This window comes from Molothrus aeneus, chromosome 24, assembly GCF_037042795.1.
Source record: "Molothrus aeneus isolate 106 chromosome 24, BPBGC_Maene_1.0, whole genome shotgun sequence".
Taxonomy (NCBI): Eukaryota; Metazoa; Chordata; class Aves; order Passeriformes; family Icteridae; genus Molothrus; species Molothrus aeneus.
In genome coordinates, this window is record NC_089669.1 from 5,798,821 (window position 1) to 5,817,388 (window position 18,568).

The 18,568-nt window shown below is 49.5% G+C and overlaps 1 protein-coding gene across 1 annotated transcript in view; it reads left to right on the forward strand.

Moving 5' to 3' along the window:
- LGR6 (leucine rich repeat containing G protein-coupled receptor 6) overlaps positions 1-18,568 on the forward strand; it is a 172,888-nt gene that overhangs the window by 99,790 nt on the left and 54,530 nt on the right. Inside the window, exon 5 of the mRNA XM_066565206.1 lies at positions 15,405-15,620. Coding sequence (XP_066421303.1) covers positions 15,405-15,620 — 216 coding nt within the window. The remainder of the gene's footprint in view (positions 1-15,404; positions 15,621-18,568) is intronic.

The window sequence follows — 18,568 nt, forward strand, 5'->3', positions numbered from 1 at the left end:
CAGCGTGCAGCAGCCCCATTCCCTGTGGTCCTGGCCTTGCTTTCATTTTATTTCCCCTTTCTCCATCACACTCTTGCCTCCCTCTGGAATATTTGCAGAATTCTCCTGCCACTGTGCCACAAACCTGCTGTTCCCAGCTGAAATCAGCCAGGGGCTCCCTGAGGAGCACTCTGGTCCCATCAGCACCATCCCCTCCAAGGGCACGTTCTTGTTTGTGACCCTTGTGTGACAGCAGGGCTGTGCTCTGCTCATGCAGCCTTCACAAGCTGAGGGGGTGCAGTCTGGAGGAGAAACTGTGCTACAGACATTCTTAAAAACACTGAAATCATCTTCCTGCTTGCTAAAGCTGTAACTTCCCATTATATTCTGATTTCAATCCAGCTGTACTTGACCCATAATCAATAAGTGCTAAATCAGCCTGACATGTAACTCCCTGTACACAGTTTAATTGTACCTCTAACTAAAACAATCCACTTCCTCCATCCCATTAGTTTGCCACCATTTGGACTCCTGTGGAAATGCAATAAAGGCTGCTTCCTCCCCTGTCCCTTAAGGCAGATAATTATTTTCATACATATGGCCAGAGATTAAAATGCAAAAAATGACTTATAGCAATTTGAGAACATGTGGACTTTGATGTAGACAAAGGAGGAAGGCTCTTCCCACCAGATCAGATTCTCACAAGCATATAAATTCTTATGACAGAAGGAAGAAAAAAATTCCTTTGGAATCAACATGGCCTGAAGAGCTCAGTCTGTTCATTCTTCATTTCACTTCTTTGATGTGTTTGAGATTTGACAGTTTGCTGTTCACAGCAATATTCTTCTCTATAAATCACAGGTGATGCTGTGAGGTTTGGGGAAGGTGTTGTTTCCGTGGGTTGTTTAGGGGACAAACTGACACCTATAAGGTCAGTACAGCACAGCAGTGACGAACACCCTGCTGGCACAGGAGCTGTCGTGTGGTGAGCCCACCTCAGCTCTGATTTACTGGCTTCAGAGTCTTTCTGGAGCACAAAAGGAGGCCAGGGAAGAGCAGTGAGGTTGCTCTCATGGAGTGTATGAAGATGGGCTGAAGCAAAGTGACTGCAAATGTTTCCCTGGTGATTGCAGCTGCTGCTGAGCACACAGGACCTTGGATTTCCCCTCTTATGGACTCCTCTGCAGCAAAAAGCATTCCTGCAGCAGGAAAAGGAGCCCAGGGTGTCCTTCCACTTGTGAGGGCACAGGCTGCTCAAAACCTTCCCATCCCAGCTCTGAAATCCCCTTTTCCCTGAGGCCCCTCTTCCAGCTCTGGACAGCAGCACAACCGAGTCAGGGAGCTCTGTCCCCACCCCTGTTTTCACAAGCCTGATCTCCATTTTGGCACTTCAGGCTTTAAACATATTTCTCCAAAGGAGGTAGTCTGTGAAGGTCCAAGAGCAGACATTTACCACATGGAAGTGAACACTGCAGGCAGATGTGCCACACGTCTGGATGCACTGAAGTTCATTTTCAGGCACTGATGTAGCCGTGGTGTGGTGAGTCTTTGCTGAAGTTTGGTTGCTGCTAGTGCTCCTTGAAGCTGTATGGAAGCAGGAGCCTCTCTGGCTGCACTGCCATGATCTCACCTCCCAGGTATAGCTTGCACAGCCTGGGAGTAACCTGGAAATGGCACAGTGGCCCCTGTGGCTTGTGCAGTTGAGCCAGTGCACAGACAGGGAAGAGATGATACAATTTTGTTTCAGGTGGGCTGATGTCCCTGGAAGGGACTGATGTCCTCTCCTGAGGCCACTTCTCATGATTTGGTCCATCAATGATAAAGCAAATTCAGAAGAATTACTGCTTTTTGGCACAGACTTTGAACAAATAACATTTTTCTGGTTCTGTGTACCTCGGGCTGTTCTCCAGCCTGCCATGCCCTGGCTATTCCCTCCACCCAGTCTGAGCTGCCACTGGAGATCTGTGTTTGTCACCAGGACTGGCAACAATGGCTCAGCAAGATCAGACCAGGTTTGAGGAGAAAAAGGTGCATTAGAATACAAATGCAGTTCAACACTCTGATTTTGGACTCGTCCCTCTGTTCATTTCGGCCTGACCCAAATCCCAGGTCTGGGTTCAGGAGTATCCCTGACTGGGAAACAAAGTACATGGCTGGACCTTCTTTCCTGTTCCAGCAGCTTTCTTTGCCATTCAGCTCATCTCCCCACGCTGTTCAGAGTGTGCTCCCCAGTACCTCTGAAAATTATTTTTACTGCAATGACAAGCAGCAATGTATTTTCAAAAGCCAGAGTTGGTAAATCCACTTGGCAGAACATGCATCACTCTCTTTTATTAGGGCAATACCTGTATCTTGGTCACTGTGCTCTTGCTAGGACCCAAGAAGCAGCTCCCTGCAGCCCACAGATGGCAGTGGGGGGATCAGCCACTGGGGTGTTTGGCACAGCTACAAAGAACCCTGGGCCAGCTTAGTAGTGGGGTGTTGAGTGCCTGGGACCAGGGCATTGGTGTCTTTGTGCCTCTGCTGTGACTGGGGTGCTGGATCCTTCCCTCATGGTGAAGGATCCTAAAATACTGCCAGGAAGGAGATCAAATTCTTCTGAGTCACCAGCATGGCCTCACTACACAACCTCCCTTCACTTTGGATAAGTTTCTGCTGTGCCCACGTCTCCCTCAGGCAAACCAGGTGGATTTGTCTCCCCTGACCGTGGCTGTCTAGATATTACCTCACCCCAGGAGCAGTGGAAAATGATCAGCATCTGCAGAGGGTGAATCATCTCTGTTATCTCAGAGCCCTCTCTGGGGAATGAATCACTCTCTGGAGGAATCTGGTTTTCTCTTCTGGCTATAGAAAGACCCTATAACTGGTTTTTTATTCACTGTGTGAATAAGGCTGGGTGAGATGTGATTTTCCTACACTTGGAAGGCAAAAGAAAAATGTCCCTGTCCCCACCCCTCACTTTTATCCAGCAAAATCAGCCCCCAAGCTGGCACACCCCATCAGAGCAGGGGTACCAAAGCAGGGCTGAGCACCTCTGCTCCCCACAGCCCCCTGCACATGGCCCAGCCACATCTGTGTAGCCCTCAGGGAAATCTATCAGAGGAGATCATCTTGCCCAAAAATCCTAAAATACAAATGCAAGGAGCAGCTTACCCTCTAACCAGGGAGGAATTTATCTACACTCCAGAGCTGGAGGGATTTGAATTTGCAACTGCTGTTCTCAGAGCAAGTCAGAAAGGAGGTATGGCTGGTGCTACATCACAGACATGGATTTTTTCCTGGCAGTAGGAGGAACTCAGCTGGTCAGATTTGAGATTTTTCTGCCTAGCAGTAAAAAACCATGAAATGCAATGTGGTTATCCCAGTACAATGGTCTCAATGGCATTTTTAAGAGGAAGATTTAATGACCACACACAAGCTGTTGAATGTATCATCCTCAAGGAGCAGCTCACTTTAGCAGTGCCACAACAAATCCTTGCTGCATTTGTTTTTCATTCATTACTTGCTGTTTTTCAGCAATGAGTTGCTGTTAAGTTTATGTTAAGGCAATATCCATGTATCTCATGCTTGTAAGTGTCAATGCTGTGAAGGATCCCAGGATTCCTCTCCCAGGAAGACAAGAGTGTTGTGTGGTTTACCAGGCTAACAGCTAAAAGTTTAGCAAACTTCAGTCAAGAACTGGAAAATAATACAGAAAAAAGCTGTCTGCATGAATTGGTATCTCCTCCAAGGATGGTGTGTGGAGATACAAGACAGAGAAACTGCCCCAGCTGCATCAGCTGCCTCATCTGTGCTCATGATGTGTAAAAAGCAGCAGCTTCCTTTCTTTTGAAATCCTCTCCTGGAACGTGCAGTGAGTAGATCATTCAGGTCCCAATGACCTTGAGTGGGGCCAGCATGTCCATGATATCAGCTTCTCTCTGAGACTTCACTTTCCAGTTTCCCCATCCACTGAGCTGGTGGTTGGCAGCACTTGGAAGGGGGTGATGGTGATGGGGATGGTGATGGTGATGGTGATGATGGTGATGGTGATGGTGAGGGACTCCCTTGCCATGCCCCAGCACCTCCAGAATTCCCACTTGTGCTGCCAATGAAGAGGTGCCAGCACAGGGAGGTGTTTGGAGCTGTGCTTGTCCAGCAGCTTGGAAGTGGCTATTCCTGCCTGGCTGTGCCCACCAGGCACTGCAGTCACCTCCAAACTTCTCTCTAGTGACTGTGGCAATGCAGCAGGGCCCCTGGTGCTCACATATCTCCCCAGATTGTTTCCCCCTTTCTCTGCCCACACTGCAATGACTCCAGAACCCACCTGTCAATAAGCAGAGGTCCCTCAGAAGAGACTCTGACACACACTGAAACTTGGCTCCACCTTCACACCCTCCTGAAACACACTGTCACTTCCCATCTCAGGCTGGAAGAGCTTTCAGAAAGTGCCTTGGCTGCCCCCAGTGTGTGTCCTGGGCACATTGTGAGCACTGAAGAAATAACAATCACAGCTCTCATCCACCCTCCTGCCTCATAAAGTCATAAAGAAGGTTCCAATATGTTTCCATTAACCTTTGTCGTGGCATAACCCATAAATTTCATGAACCTGAGCCCACTCACCCACCTGAGCACCCAGGCCATGCTGAGTGTCCCTGGTGATGGCTCAATGGAAATGAGAGACAACAATTGCTCCACACAAGAGACATGTCAGTGCCAAAGGAAGATGGGTCCCAGGTGTTCAGGCATTGGTGTGTAAGCTCACATGTGTGTAAGGAGCTGTGGTTCATCCACTCCTGATCTTCAGGCAAACTGGAGACAGGAATAAGCAAGGAATGGACATATAAACTGGCAACATCTGTCATAGAATCATGGAATCCTGGAATGGTTTGTGTATAAAGAAACCTTAAAGCTCAACTTGTTCCACCCCCTGCCATGGGCAGAGACACCTTCCACTACCCCAGGTTGCTCCAAGTCCTGTCCAGCCCGGCCTTGGACATTCCAGGGATTGAGCAGCCACAGCTTCTCTGGGCACCCTGTGCCAGGACCTCCCCACCCTCACAGCCAAAATTTCCTTCCCAATATCCCATCCATCCCTGCCCTCTGGCAGTGGAAGCCATTCCCCCTTGTCCTGTCCCTCCAGGGCCTTGTCCCCAGTCCCTCTCCAGCTCTCCTGGAGCCCCTTTAGGCCCTGGCAGGGGCTCTGAGCTCTCCCTGGAGCTTTCTTTTCTCCAGGTGAGCACCCCCAGCTCTCCCAGCCTGGTTCCAGAGCCGAGGGGCTCCAGGCCTTGGACCATCTCCATGGGCTCCTCTGGACCCACACGAGCAGACCCGTGTGTTTCTTTGCTGAGGGCCCCAGGGCTGGGCCCAGCACCAAGCGTGCCCAGATCTGTTGAGAGCCCTCTCCCCAGAGCTCAGCACGTCCTGTTCCTTCTGTCCCAAGGGCTACTCTCCCTCCTCTTTCCAGCTGCCCTGTGCCTGACAAACACCACGGTTCCCATGCAGGCCCTGCTGCTGGGAGAGCTCTGAGCCACTCTGCTCAGCCTCCAGCTGCCTCCTGAGCCTCCTCCATTTCCCTGTGCCTGGCACCATGGCCAAGGGGGCAGTGCCAGGGCCCAGGGAGAGGCTGGTCGGGGAGCTGGCACAGCTGCCCAGCTTTCAGCAGTTTCTGTAGCTGCACAGAGATTTTGGCAATCCTTCTTGCACCGTTCTGACCTGAGGGGTTTTGGAGGTGTTTGCAACTGGGGATAACAATGCCCTCTTGTCTACACCAAAGACACTTTGTGTGGAGTCTAGGTATTGCTCTGATTTCATTTCCTGAGCATCCCTGGTGGGGAGCTTCCCACAGAAACATGCCCCATTGAGTCAGGAGGGAAGACTCACTGCAATCCAAACAGAGCCCTGCAAACTTTCTCACCGGGTCCTGTTCCACAGCCAACTGCAAACATGTTTGTGTCTTGAACCTCCATTCACTGCCTGGGATGGTTTTCACAAGTTTCCAGCTGGAAATGGAGCCAGGCACCACTTGTGAGTCTTGCTGGAGGGCTGAGAGCCTTTCTGTGGCACGGCAGGGATGCCAGGTGGAGGAGCTGGCCTAGAAGGCAATAATGTGTCATTCACAGAATCATAGAATGCTTTGGGTTGAAAGTGACCTTTAAAGGTCATCTAGTGCAATCCCCTGCAATGAGCAGGGACATCTTCAACTACACCAGGCTGCTCAGAGCCCCATCCAGCCCTGAATGCTTCCAGGGAAGGGACACTTCTCTGAGCAGCCTGGGTTAGTGTTTCACCATCTTACTGTAAAAAAATTTCTTCTTTATATCTAGTCTGAATCTCCCTTCTTTTGGTTTAAAACCATCACCCCTTGTCCTATTGCTACAGCCCCTTCTAAAAAGTCTGTCCCCATCTTGCTCATAGGCCCCCTTTAGGCACGAGAAGGAGCTCTGAGGTTTCTCCTCAAGAGAAGAAGAGCCTCCTCTCCTCTCCTCTCCTCTCCTCTCCTCTCCTCTCCTCTCCTCTCCTCTCCTCTCCTCTCCTCTCCTCTCCTCTCCTCTCCTCTCCTCTCCTCTCCTCTCCTCTCCTCTCCTCTCCTCTCCTCTCCTCTCCTCTCCTCTCCTCTCCTCTCCTCTCCTCTCCTCTCCTCTCCTCTCCTCTCCTCTCCTCTCCTCTCCTCTCCTCTCCTCTCCTCTCCTCTCCTCTCTCCTCACAGCCACAGCTCCCTCAGCCTGTTTCCAGAACAGGAGGGCTCCAGCCCTCAGCATGGCCTCATCTGGGACCACTCCAAAGCTCCATTTCCCCACTGAATCTACAATTCTTTATGGCAGCAAAGACACAAGAGGCAGGCAGAAATTTAACCCAGTTTCCCCTTCCCAGGTGAGTACTGCAGTCCCTGTTTGCCTTCGTCCTCTCCCAGCTGGTATCAGTTGATAGAAGAACCCTGTTCCTCCCTGGGTTCCTTGGGCAGGCTCAGGGACCCAGAGCTGCTGCCTGTGTGTGCCAGGCCCCAGAAGGGCTGAGCAGGCACAAGGAGCAGCATAAGGAGCTGGCAGTGTGGCACTGGGGACAGAGTGGGCTCAGGCAGGGTGACCCCGGAGCTGGCAGTGTGGCAGGGGGTGAAATAAACACAGGCAGGAGACTTTTCTCCTTTTTTATGCCTTTATTAAAAGTGATCAATTTGGGTGAGGAGAACCCACAGGTCTGTGCTCACGCTGCCACCGCTGCTCCCAGGAGTGACTTGGAGGAGGAAAAGTGCAGCTTTGTCCACTGGTCTGTGAGCACAGCTGGGGCTCCATCCTCATGAGAGCATCAGGAGATGCGGTTATTTTGTGGTTTAATATCTGATGTCCTCTGTGTAGCCAACATCTTTAGTGTAGGGTGAGGGCTAAAAAGGCCTTGGCAGGTACTGATTTTGTTCCTCACGTCTAGTCATCACTTTCGTCAATTTTGTGTTGGCTCATTGTTTTAGGGGTTTTTGGCTGGGTTTGGTGAGGGGTTCCCTCCTGCTGCATGCTGGATCCAAGGTCATTTGCATGTTGACTTGATGTCCCTTCCCCTTCACCGTCTGGGTGCCATTCTCCAGGAAGCAGCAGGGTGCCACTCGACAAAAAGGGGGAAATCTTAACCATCAAGGACAGGTAGCTAACGAAAACGACAGGTGATTACAACAACAAAGAGTTAGAACTCTACCCTGGCAGCAACTGGCCCAACCTGTTAACTCTGCAACCTTTTAAAAAAAAATGGGCAGCTGTTCTACTCATAACAGTGGAGACAGAGTGGGCTCGGGCAGGGTGACCCCAGAGCCCTCCCTGGCCATGCCCTCAGCTCCTGGGGCTCCCCAGGCAGCTCCTGACTCAGGCTGGGAGCTCTGCCTGAGAAAGGAGCTGAGCTCTTGGCCCCAGTCATGAGTAAGTTATCGGAGAAGTGGAGCTGAATGACATCATCTCCTTCTTATGTTACTACAAGGAACTTAGATCCTATTATGGGAGAGGAGGTAACTCAATCGAGCCTTTCAAGATAAACTCAGACAGGAAGAGAGACACAATTGCCTGGAGGCACCAATTAGACATTTCTGGTGAGCTCAGCTCTGTTCAGCTGACACACGTGTGCTCTGGGGCCAGGGAGACAGGAGCTCCTCTCTGGTGTCCCTGGGGTGGGGTGGCAGGGGTGGCAGCCAGTGCTTCCTCACCGTGCTGCTGGCTCAGCCCTCACACCTTCAATGGGCACAGCTCTCCCTCCAGAATGTCCTTTCTTTGTGTCCTGTGGTCTGCTGTGCACAGGGAACCACAGAGGAGCTCCCTGGTCTGGAGAGAGCACAGCCCAGCCCTACACCACTCAGTGCTGTGTATGACCTTCAGTGGCAAGTCTCCTCCAGCTTTATCAGGGAGATAACTGCCCAATGTGTTGCAAAAAATACTGTGAGGATGGGCTGGAGTTTGAGGTGCCAGTGCCCTGTGGTGACTGGGCTGTGGGGAACATCCCAGACTGCTGCAGGCCAGTTTCTGCACATCAGTGGCCTAAGACATGCAGACAGACAGCTCTCACTGGCTCTGATGTGTGTGAGGAAGGAAAAAACAGCAGCAAAATCTGGGACGTGTCCTGGCAGCATGGTATTGAGCATTTCTGTTGGTTTCCAGGCTGCAGCTCCCCTTGTAAATGCTTCACAGCCAGAAGGAAATGGTAAGAGATGGGTAAATTTGCTTCTGCCAGTCATAGGCTGAGGCATTTGCACCACATCTGTTAGGGAACAGAGAGGCTGGTTCTGGTTATCCCCTGGTTATTCTGCCAGTTATGTTACCAACAGCTCAGAAACACACTTGTACATCCTCCGAAACGCTCTGGAAGCATTTCTTGGGAAAAGACAATTCTCAGAAACTGCTGGGTCTGTGACACACAAAACACAAGATGTCAGATCAGCTCAGGATTAACACGAACCTCACAACTCAGTCACTGCACCGAGGACTGCACAGACCCCACCCCTGCCAGATCTCCCCAGTGGCTGCACTGCTGGCATTGGCTTGTCTTCTGCTCATTGAAAAGGAGGAATCTCCCACTCTTGATCTTTTCTCCTTAGAAAAGGACTTCCCTATTTGCCTGGTTCCTTCTAGAAGTGTTCCTGATGCCACCATCCTCTCTGGACTGCTCCAGACATGAAGGCAGTTGATTTCTCCACAGGCATTTCTCAAACACAGACAACATCCAAGCAATGAAGGGGCTCTTCCAAGGCATGTTGGGCCCTTAGCCCTGGAACTCAGTATGAAGCTGATCTGAAAATGTCCTGCCCAAGGAAACACTTCCATTTTCCATCCCTCATGGTTCCTCTGTCTCCCCAGAGCTGTCACTCCCCAGCAGCAGCAAAGGATGCAGCTGGCAAGCTGAGGCACACATTTGGAGCTGACCTAGTCCTGTCACCATGGCTCTGCACAGATGTGAACATCTGCCAAGGGAAAAAGCTGCCTCAGAGCAGTGGGCTGTGGATGTCCTTCCAGGCAGCTCCCTCTCTCACTACCCCTGAGTCCCCAAGTCTGAGGTGACTGCAGGCATTTTGAGTCAGTGTCATGTTGGAGTCATATAAACACCCTGTAACTCTCAGCAGCAGATGCAGCTCTAAAGCCAGAAACTGAGACTTTCAGCAGCTGCTGGTTTCCATAAGCTGTTGTTCCTGAATGTCCCACTTAAAATCAGCTCCTTCTGCATGCAACAGACAGGCCAGTGCTCTGCAGAGCCTTGCTTGAGCCTGTGAAGTCATTTGGAAGTCCTGGCCATGCTGACATCTGGAGTCCCTGTGTGTGACCCTCTCTCCAGACCCATAGCACTGCTCAGAGCAGGCATGGGATGAGCTCCTCTCCTGAGCCATCCAGCAGCTCTGCCAGAGGTGTCTTCCTCTGCAAGCAAGCAAAGGGTTAAAGCTTGCAAGGAGAACCAACTGAGTGATTTGGTGAAACAAAGATTAAAACATCTCCGTGGAAGGTGAGGAGCCAGCCCTGGCCTGTGCTGTCTCATTTACCCACTAATCAGCCCAATTACCTCAGGTATAAATCATAACACAAAACACAGAGCCAGAGTCACACACTGAAGAAAGAAGAGAACTGTTGGGTTGGTTTTTGTTTAGTATAATTGATATAATTACTAACAACCCTGTGCCAAGAACTTCAGCTTTTCTGCTTCCAGAAGAGAGTAGAGAGCTGTCTGAAAGCCATAGCAATTAGCAATCCCCAGATGCACAGCTTTTATTAGAAAGAATGCACATCTATTGCAGAAAGAGCCAGCAGCTCCCTGAGGAGCAATTAACCATCCCTTGGTGCCTGGAATGCAGCTGTCACTGAGCCCATGTCCCCTCAGCAGGGCTGTAAAGGCAATAAGGAGTTCTGCCCATCATGCTGCACGTGAAATGCCTTCACCTGGGCACTTCATTGCTCCTAATTTTAACTCACCTGGCTCCAGATAGGTGCATCTTGCTGTGCTGTGGTCCAAGCAGGCTGCTGATTCTAACAATTGGACCATCAGAAAGTCTCCCTTTTGCTCCACTGAGGAATCTGAGCTCTGATCTCCACACTCTGGAGCAGACTGACAGAAATCACGTGGCTGGAGCTTCCCAACACCCCAGAAGGTGACCCCAGAGAGTGTCTCATGGACAGATGTTGGGGAAGATGAAATAGGAAAGCCTTATAAATATGATTGCCTGGCAAAAGATTTTGAGAATATGGAAACTATAAGTGAGATTGAAATGAAAGCAAGCTTTGAGATCCCTCAGTTACTGAACAACTGGAAAACAATGGTGTGGCCAGCTGAAGGTGATCCCCTTCTGATGGAACAACACCCTCTGCTTGCAGACAGGCCCAAGGGTCAGAGCAGACCCTGCCAGCTTGGCAGAAGGGGCCCAAAGAGGAGTTTTTAGGGTTTAAAATGTAACACAGTATGGGAATGTAATGATTCTTACAGGCTGTATGTAAATGCTATAGGATTTGTATCTTGGACTAGATTGGTTAGTGAGAATCAGAATATTCAACACAGAAGAAGATTTATGGTATTGTAATGGGAACCTCGCTCTCTTACTCTCTTATCCTCTTTTTTACTCTTTCATCCTCTTTACCACACTCTTGCCTTCTCTCTCTTTCCCACTCTTTTTACTTCTCTCAGTCCTGCTCCAGCTGTGGCTGGCAGCTCCCAGCAGGTCCCTGCACCCAGGCCCTTTGCAATAACCCACAAGTTCCAAGCCCTGGCTGCAGAGATCTCTCCTCTCCATCCATCCCCACCATCCTACCCCCCATCACTCCTACAGACAGCAGCCACACATCACAGCTCACCAGGAGGTCCCCAGGCAGCCCTGCAGAGCTGAGGAGCAGCAGAGCTGGGGTTATCTGAGCCCTGCAGAGGTGACCTTTCACTGGCAGGAGCTGTGGAGGCACAGAGCTGTGGACACACGAGTCTGCAGCATGGCCACAGCCAGAGGCCATCCAGGAGTGTTAGCAAACTCCTTGGATGGATCCAAGCACTCAAAAACCTCCACCAAGGACCTGTGCTGCACTCCTCATACCCATGGACATCCCTAGGGGAAAAAAGGCCTTTCCTGAGTGTTGCTAAACAGCCACAGAGCAAAGCCAGCAGCATTCATGGTTTCCCCAGGTCCTGGGGCACCATCACAAACCAAACTCCTTTGTGGGTCAGACTGAGGAGTTTGTGAGCAAAGTGGGATGGAAAGTTGGACAGCCATGGGCTCCACGTTGCTCCCTTGTCCCTGTCTCTGACCCTGCTCCTGCCCCTGTCTCTGCTCCTGTCCCTGTCCCTATCCCTGTCTCTGTCCCTGTCCCTGTACCTGTTCCTATCCCTGCCCCTGTCCCTGTTCCTATCCCTGTTCCTGTCCCTGTCTCTGTCCCTGTTCCTGTCCCTGTCCCTGTCTGTGTCCCTGTTCCTGTCCCTGCCCCTGTCCCTGTCTGTGTCCCTGTTCCTGTCCCTGTCCCCGTGTCTGTCCCAGCTCAGCCTGGTGTACCAGCCCCTGGCTCTGATTTAGCATCTCCATTTCTGAAAGCTTAGTTTGGGTTTGAGAAATTATAACTATTCTCATGGGTATTTTCATCGTCTGTTCTTTAATTAATTAAACTTGAAACTGAGCATTCACTTTAAAACAATTTTCATTAAACTTATAGGGATTTGGATGAAAGAATATCTCTGGGAAAAATAAGCAGTGCTGCTTTTTTTTATTATTATTTTAACAGTTTATGATGCCAAAATTTAACAGAATTCTTATGCCGAGGAAGGAATGGAAAAAAAAAAGCAAAAATTGACATTTCATGCAGAAGTTTTCATTTTGCTTTAAAAGTTCTTGTTTGTCCCAAAACATTTTGATGAAATTTTCAAAGCCTTACTCTGAGCTGCTACAGGGTTTGCTTTTCTGATCTTTATTCTTTGGAATTGTTGTCTCAAGAAGATGAATTATGTAATTCTCTGATTTGTTTGTAGTTGGGAGGGGGGGCAGTAAGTAAATTGGGAACTTGCAATGCCCACTCTCTCAACAGGAAAAATCAAAATCCATTGTCTTGTGTTGGCCCTGTGAGCAAGGACACAAAACCTGTGGGAGTGGAGCTTTGGGTGTGATGTGCTTTTGTGATCCTCTCAACTGAACAGAATCACAAAATCAGTCACAGAATCCCAGAATGGTTTGGGTTGGAAAGGACTTCAAAGCTCATCCAGTTCCAGCCCTGCCATGGCAGAGACACCTTCCACTATCCCAGGTGGCTCCAAGCCCCGTCCAACCTGGCCTTGGACACTTCCAGCTGCTCTGGGCACCCTGTGCCAGGGCCTCACCACCCTCTGAGGTTAATACAATAATGTGGAAAAATGGGAATAATGGAATAGGGGTTTAACCCACCCTGGGTTATCATTCCAGTCTAAGGTGATGCTGTACCAGAGCTTGCACTCTGCATTTTAAGGACATTTTTCTGACAATCTCAGGAAGGTTTGACTGCACTTCTTAACCAGGTACAAATCTCCAGCTTTGTCCAGCCAGGGCAGGAAATGCTTCTTTCTGTAGTGTAGGGAAGGTTTGTTTCCCAGGATTATCTGAGCATTTCAGAAGGAAATACCACCCACAGCCCCTTGCAGAAAGCAAGGCTTGCACCCAGCCTCTCCCTTCTCCCACCTGTGATGGGGCCTTTGGCCTCCTCCTCCTGCAGTTATTTCAGTGTCCTGTAAACTAAGAAATGTTGGTACTCTTTGAAAAAGGGTTGTATCTGGGGGGTAACAGTGTCTGGGTGTTTGCTCTGGTGTTCAACTTTGATCAAAAATATTACTTTATATAGTCAAGAATACTAATTTCTTTACCACATTCCTTTCTGGAGGATCATTGATTTGAGGGCTGGGCCATGACAGCTCTGTTAACTTCCTTCTTTCATGCTTTGATAAGAGACAAAGTGCTTCCTCTTAGCAATTTGAATTCAGAGATCTCTGCCTTAGATATCCTGGAAAAATAAAATAAGCTCTGTTGGCTGTGGATGGAAATTAAAATTTTGTATAATTTGTTCCTGGTATTTCAGCCAAATCTGAAGTATTTTCCTCTTATAATTTGGTTTCAAAATCTACAGATAACACATTGTATCCTGCTTACCATCATTGCAATAAAAGGTCTTTAGAGAGATGATTCCCAAACCTAAGTTTTAATGTTTTTTTCATAATAACCTTAATATTTTTTGGCTTGTCATTCTATTCTGAAACAAAAACAAGTGTTCAAAATTAAAATTTCTCACCAAATTAAACCTCAAATTCAACAGCCTTAAGCTTTCCATGATGATTAAAAAGAAGCAATTGGCAAATGGAGGGGAGGACAGGCCCCAAGGTGTGATAGCAGAGCACAGGCTCAGTTCCTGCCCTGTGACACAGGGTCTGACTCCTGCACAGGTACCCCTGGGGGTTGGGATCCCACACAGAACCCCAAGCAGGGCTGTGACACATTTCCCATTTCCAGACAGGTCCTTTCCTTCTGGAATGGGGCTGTGGCTCCTGGCCTGGTGTCCTGCACACCCATGGGTGAGCCTGGGCTGGCACTGCTCAGATCCATGGCAAGCCCAGCCCAGGAGATGCAGCTTTGATGCTCTGAGTTCAGGGGTGGCTATGAGCCCAGGGGTCACCTGGAAGGACTCAGCCCAGTCACGGGGCTTCAGAAGCTGCCATCAGCTGGCAGCACCAAATGAGCATCAAGGAGGGATGGCCCTTGTGATGCCTTGTGCAGGCTGACCCAGAACAGACACCAGATGAAGCTAAAAAATAAAGATCCACCTTGGGCAGCACAAGAGCCCAGCCAGGGCTACACCCCAGGTGAATCCAAAACGGCCACAAAATGGACAACTGGTCACAAGGTCTCTCACTTTTATAAGTTTTGGTCCATTTGCATATTGGAATTAATTGTCCAGTTACAGCTTTACCCCATGAAGTCCATCCCATCCTTCTTGTTTTTCTCTCTTCATTCCATGTTGTTTGTGCTCTTGGGCCTGAGATCTGCATCAGCTGTGCTTGGTCCCCAGCTAGAGAAGGAATTGTTTTGTCTCCCTACTTTGTGAAGAGAGGTTACTATCCCTTTATATAAAGCCCAGACCCACACACTAAAGCAGCACAGAATCTGAAAAATAGAAAAGCTCAAACCTGGGGCATCACTAGGCAGTGGGCAGATATTGATTTTCTCTGAGTCTGGACTGAAGGCACTTGAGATGATTGTTCATGTTCACACTTGGGTGTTCATTATTTCTTATCAGTAAAACAGTCTCACTACTGTGAGTTCTGCAGCTTTTCATTAGAAGGCACAAAATGACCAACAATCTCTTGTTCCAAGGTCTTTTAAAACTAAACTATCCAATTAAGAGCTGACACCTAGATTATTTTCCCTTTTAACCCAATAACTGATTCCACAGAGCCCACAATGTGGACTTTTCTGCCCAATTACAAAATGCCACCCAAACCCATGATGAAGAAGGAAGAAGAAGCAGGAAGAAGAAACCCAGGACCACACCCTGTGCCCTCCATCTTGCTTCCATCCACAACATACTAAAAATCCCAAAACCTCAATTTCTCACCAAGTGATTCACCTACACTACTCTCTATAATCTATTTCACACTTTTGTGGATTCTTTCTCCATGAATGAGGGTCAAAGTCAGCACTCCCATGGGGGTCAGGGCATCCCAGAGCAGACAGAGAAATACTCCTGGTGCCCTGGGTTTCCACAGGCAGACATCTCCCAGCACAGGTGGGAGCATCACAACACCTTCTCATGTTAATCATTATTTACAACCCAATCCAATGTCCCTGGCCATCAATCCATCCCCTACTTACAGCCCAATCCAATCCATCTCCTATTTACAGCCCAGTCCAATCTCCCTGGCCATCAATCCATCCCTCTGCCTTTGCACAACACCTGGGGAAGGGCTTTCACTGATCCCCACCCTGTTTTTCTCCCACCCAGCCGCCTGGATGCAAACCTCATCTCCGTGGTGCCCGACAGGAGCTTTGAGGGGCTGCTCTCCCTGCGTCACCTGTGGCTGGACGATAACGCGCTGACGGAGATCCCGGTGCGCGCCCTGAACCACCTGCCAGCGCTGCAGGCCATGACCCTGGCCCTCAACCAGATCTGGCACATCCCCGATTTCGCCTTCCAGAACCTCAGCAGCCTCGTGGTGCTGTAAGCTTCCTCCACTTCCTATTCCCTTGGCTAGGACAAGGTGCTGCCCAAGGGGATCCTCCTCCTGTGGGAATCCCTGCTGCTCATTCCCCCCGGGGTGAGGGGCAGAGGGTTTGTTCCCCCTCATTTGATATGAAATGCTGAATTTGCCTCTTTTGATTTTTGTCATATTTTCCCCACTCTTCAGTGAAGAGCTAGAAAGCTCCTTGATATAATTTGGGAAATGTGTTGTATTTAAAAAAAAAAAAAATCAGTAACTGGAAACAAAAACCAGATTATTTTTTATTTTCCTTGAAGACTCAAGCAACAAAAACCTCTTTTCTTTTTATCCCTCTAATCCCTCTGTTAAAACTACAGGAATTTCTAGCAACATGAAAAAAAAATTAAATTGCAACAATCGGCAGTAAGGTCAAAAAAGTAATATTTTAATTTCTTGGAAAACAAACTAGCTCACTCTCTCTCCTCCCCTCACCCCCTTTTATTACCGAATACGATTTAAACCAAAGGTCTAACGTCAACACCTTGTCCAAGCCAGTGCCTGCTTATTTGCATGAGTGTGGTATACAGCTGCAGGTCAGATGTTCTGCGGTGGTTGCTGTCCAGTTTTCGTTGTTAGCATCTCCTGGCCAGAATTGGGAGTGCTGGGGAGAGCAGCGCTGCTCTGGGATGGAAACAATCCCTAGGGAGAGAGAGCAGCGCTGCTCCGGGATGGAAACAATCCCTGGGGAGAGAGAGCAGCGCTGCTCCTGGATGGAAACAATCCCTGGGGAGAGAGAGCAGCGCTGCTCCAGGATGCAAACAATCCCTGGGGAGAGAGAGCAGCGCTGCTCCGGGATGGAAACAATCCCTAGGGAGAGAGAGCAGCACTGCTCCGGGATGGAAACAATCCCTAGGGAGAGAGAGCAGCACTGCTCCGGGATGGAAACAATCCCTGGGGGGAGAGAGCAGCACTGCGCCGGGATGGAAACGCTCCCTCCATGGGCAGTGAGACACCAAACCAGCCACAACCTCCGGCAGAAGGGAACTGATCCCTTTGGCAGCTGCTCTGGAGGGACATCCTATCTATCAACAGATTATCTTCCCTTTAAAAGGAACTTCACATGTGCAAATCGGATGGTTGTTACTTCTTTGGTGTTGATTAGCAAGTTCGGGTGTGATTGCCAAATGCTTTAGAGCTCCTCTATCCACATGAAATGCCACCTCTAGTTTGGTAATTTGTACTGATAGCAGGGTGTTAAGTAACCTCAGCATGTAGTGCCTTAGTGAAAGTTTAGCAATTATTTCCCTTTCAAAATTTAAAGTGTTTACTGAGACCATCCAGCATGGAAAGTGCTTGGACAAAGCACAGTTCAGAGTTTTATTAAGCATCAAATTCATCTGTTTAGACAAAGCATAAAGGCTTATTTAGGAGAAAAGCAAAAAGCAACTTGAGAAAAATCAAAAAAGTAGTTTTCACCCACAATAGTGCTCATTCTCGAAGGCAACCCCTGGCCACCATAATGCAACCACTTCAGTCAGTTTTAATAGCTCACTCAGCGGGTGAGCTGACATTTGGGGTTTCATTTCAGCCTCCAAAGCATGCTGCTTTCATTCCGGCTCATCCCATACTGTGGGCAAGAAGCAACTCCCTAATTAACCAGGCAGGCTTGAGAAATAAAAGTCATTGACCATTAGGTCACAAGGGAGGGAATAATGTCCCACCACACACAATTGGAAGGGAACACATGTGTGATCCTGCCAGGCTCTGTGGGACACGATGCTGCATTTTTGTGGGATCACAAGTGTTTGGCAGAACTGGCCCCATCAATCTCTCCCATGCTTCCACGCAAGCCCTTGTCAACACATTACCAGTGGAAAGTCACCCAGTGTCCCTTCTGTGTCCCAAGCAGGGACATGTCCCTGCTCCAGACTCACCCACCGAGCTGACAAGCCAATGTTCCCAAAAGACAGCCAAGCTGGAGAGAAGGCATTCCCCACCAGGGTGCAGATGGCATGTCTGCCTTCTCTACAAAAGTCTATGTTTGCAGGTAGATGGAGGATCTGCCTGCTGCTACAGACATGAAACTCCCAGCTGCAGGGTTAGAATGAGCCCCTGAGGAGAAAGGCAAGGGCAGAGGGCCTGGGCACAGGGGAAACCCTCCTGAACAGCCTGGTCAGGACTCAGGGACATGGCGGGACATGGCTGAGCATGGATGAGCATGGCTGAGCATGACTGACCATGACTGACCCATGGCTGAGCATGGCTGACCACAGCTGACCATTGCTGACCAAGACTGACCACAGCTGACCATGACTGACCATGGCTGACCATTACTGACCATGGCTGACCATGGCTGACCATGGCTCACCATGCCTGACCATGACTGACCCATGGCTGACCATGACTGACCATGGCTGACCATTACTGACCATGGCTGACCATTACTGACCATGGCTCACCATGGCTGACCATGGCTGAACATGACTGACCATGGCTGACCATGGCTGACCATGACTGACCCATGGCTGACCATGGCTGACCATTACTGACCATGGCTGACCATGGCTGACCATTACTGACCATGGCTGACCATTACTGACCATGGCTGACCATGGCTGACCATTACTGACCATGGCTCACCATGCCTGACCATGACTGACCCATGGCTGACCATGACTGACCATGGCTGACCATTACTGACCATGGCTGACCATGGCTGACCATTACTGACCATGGCTCACCATGACTGACCATGGCTGAACATGACTGACCACGGCTGACCACAGCTGACCATGGCTGAATATGGCTGAACATGCTGACCATGACTGACCATGGCTGACCACGGCTGACCATGACTGACCATGGCTGACCACAGCTGACCATTGCTGACCATGGCTGACCATGACTGACCATGGCTGACCATGGCTGACCATGACTGACCATGGCTGATCACAGCTGACCATGACTG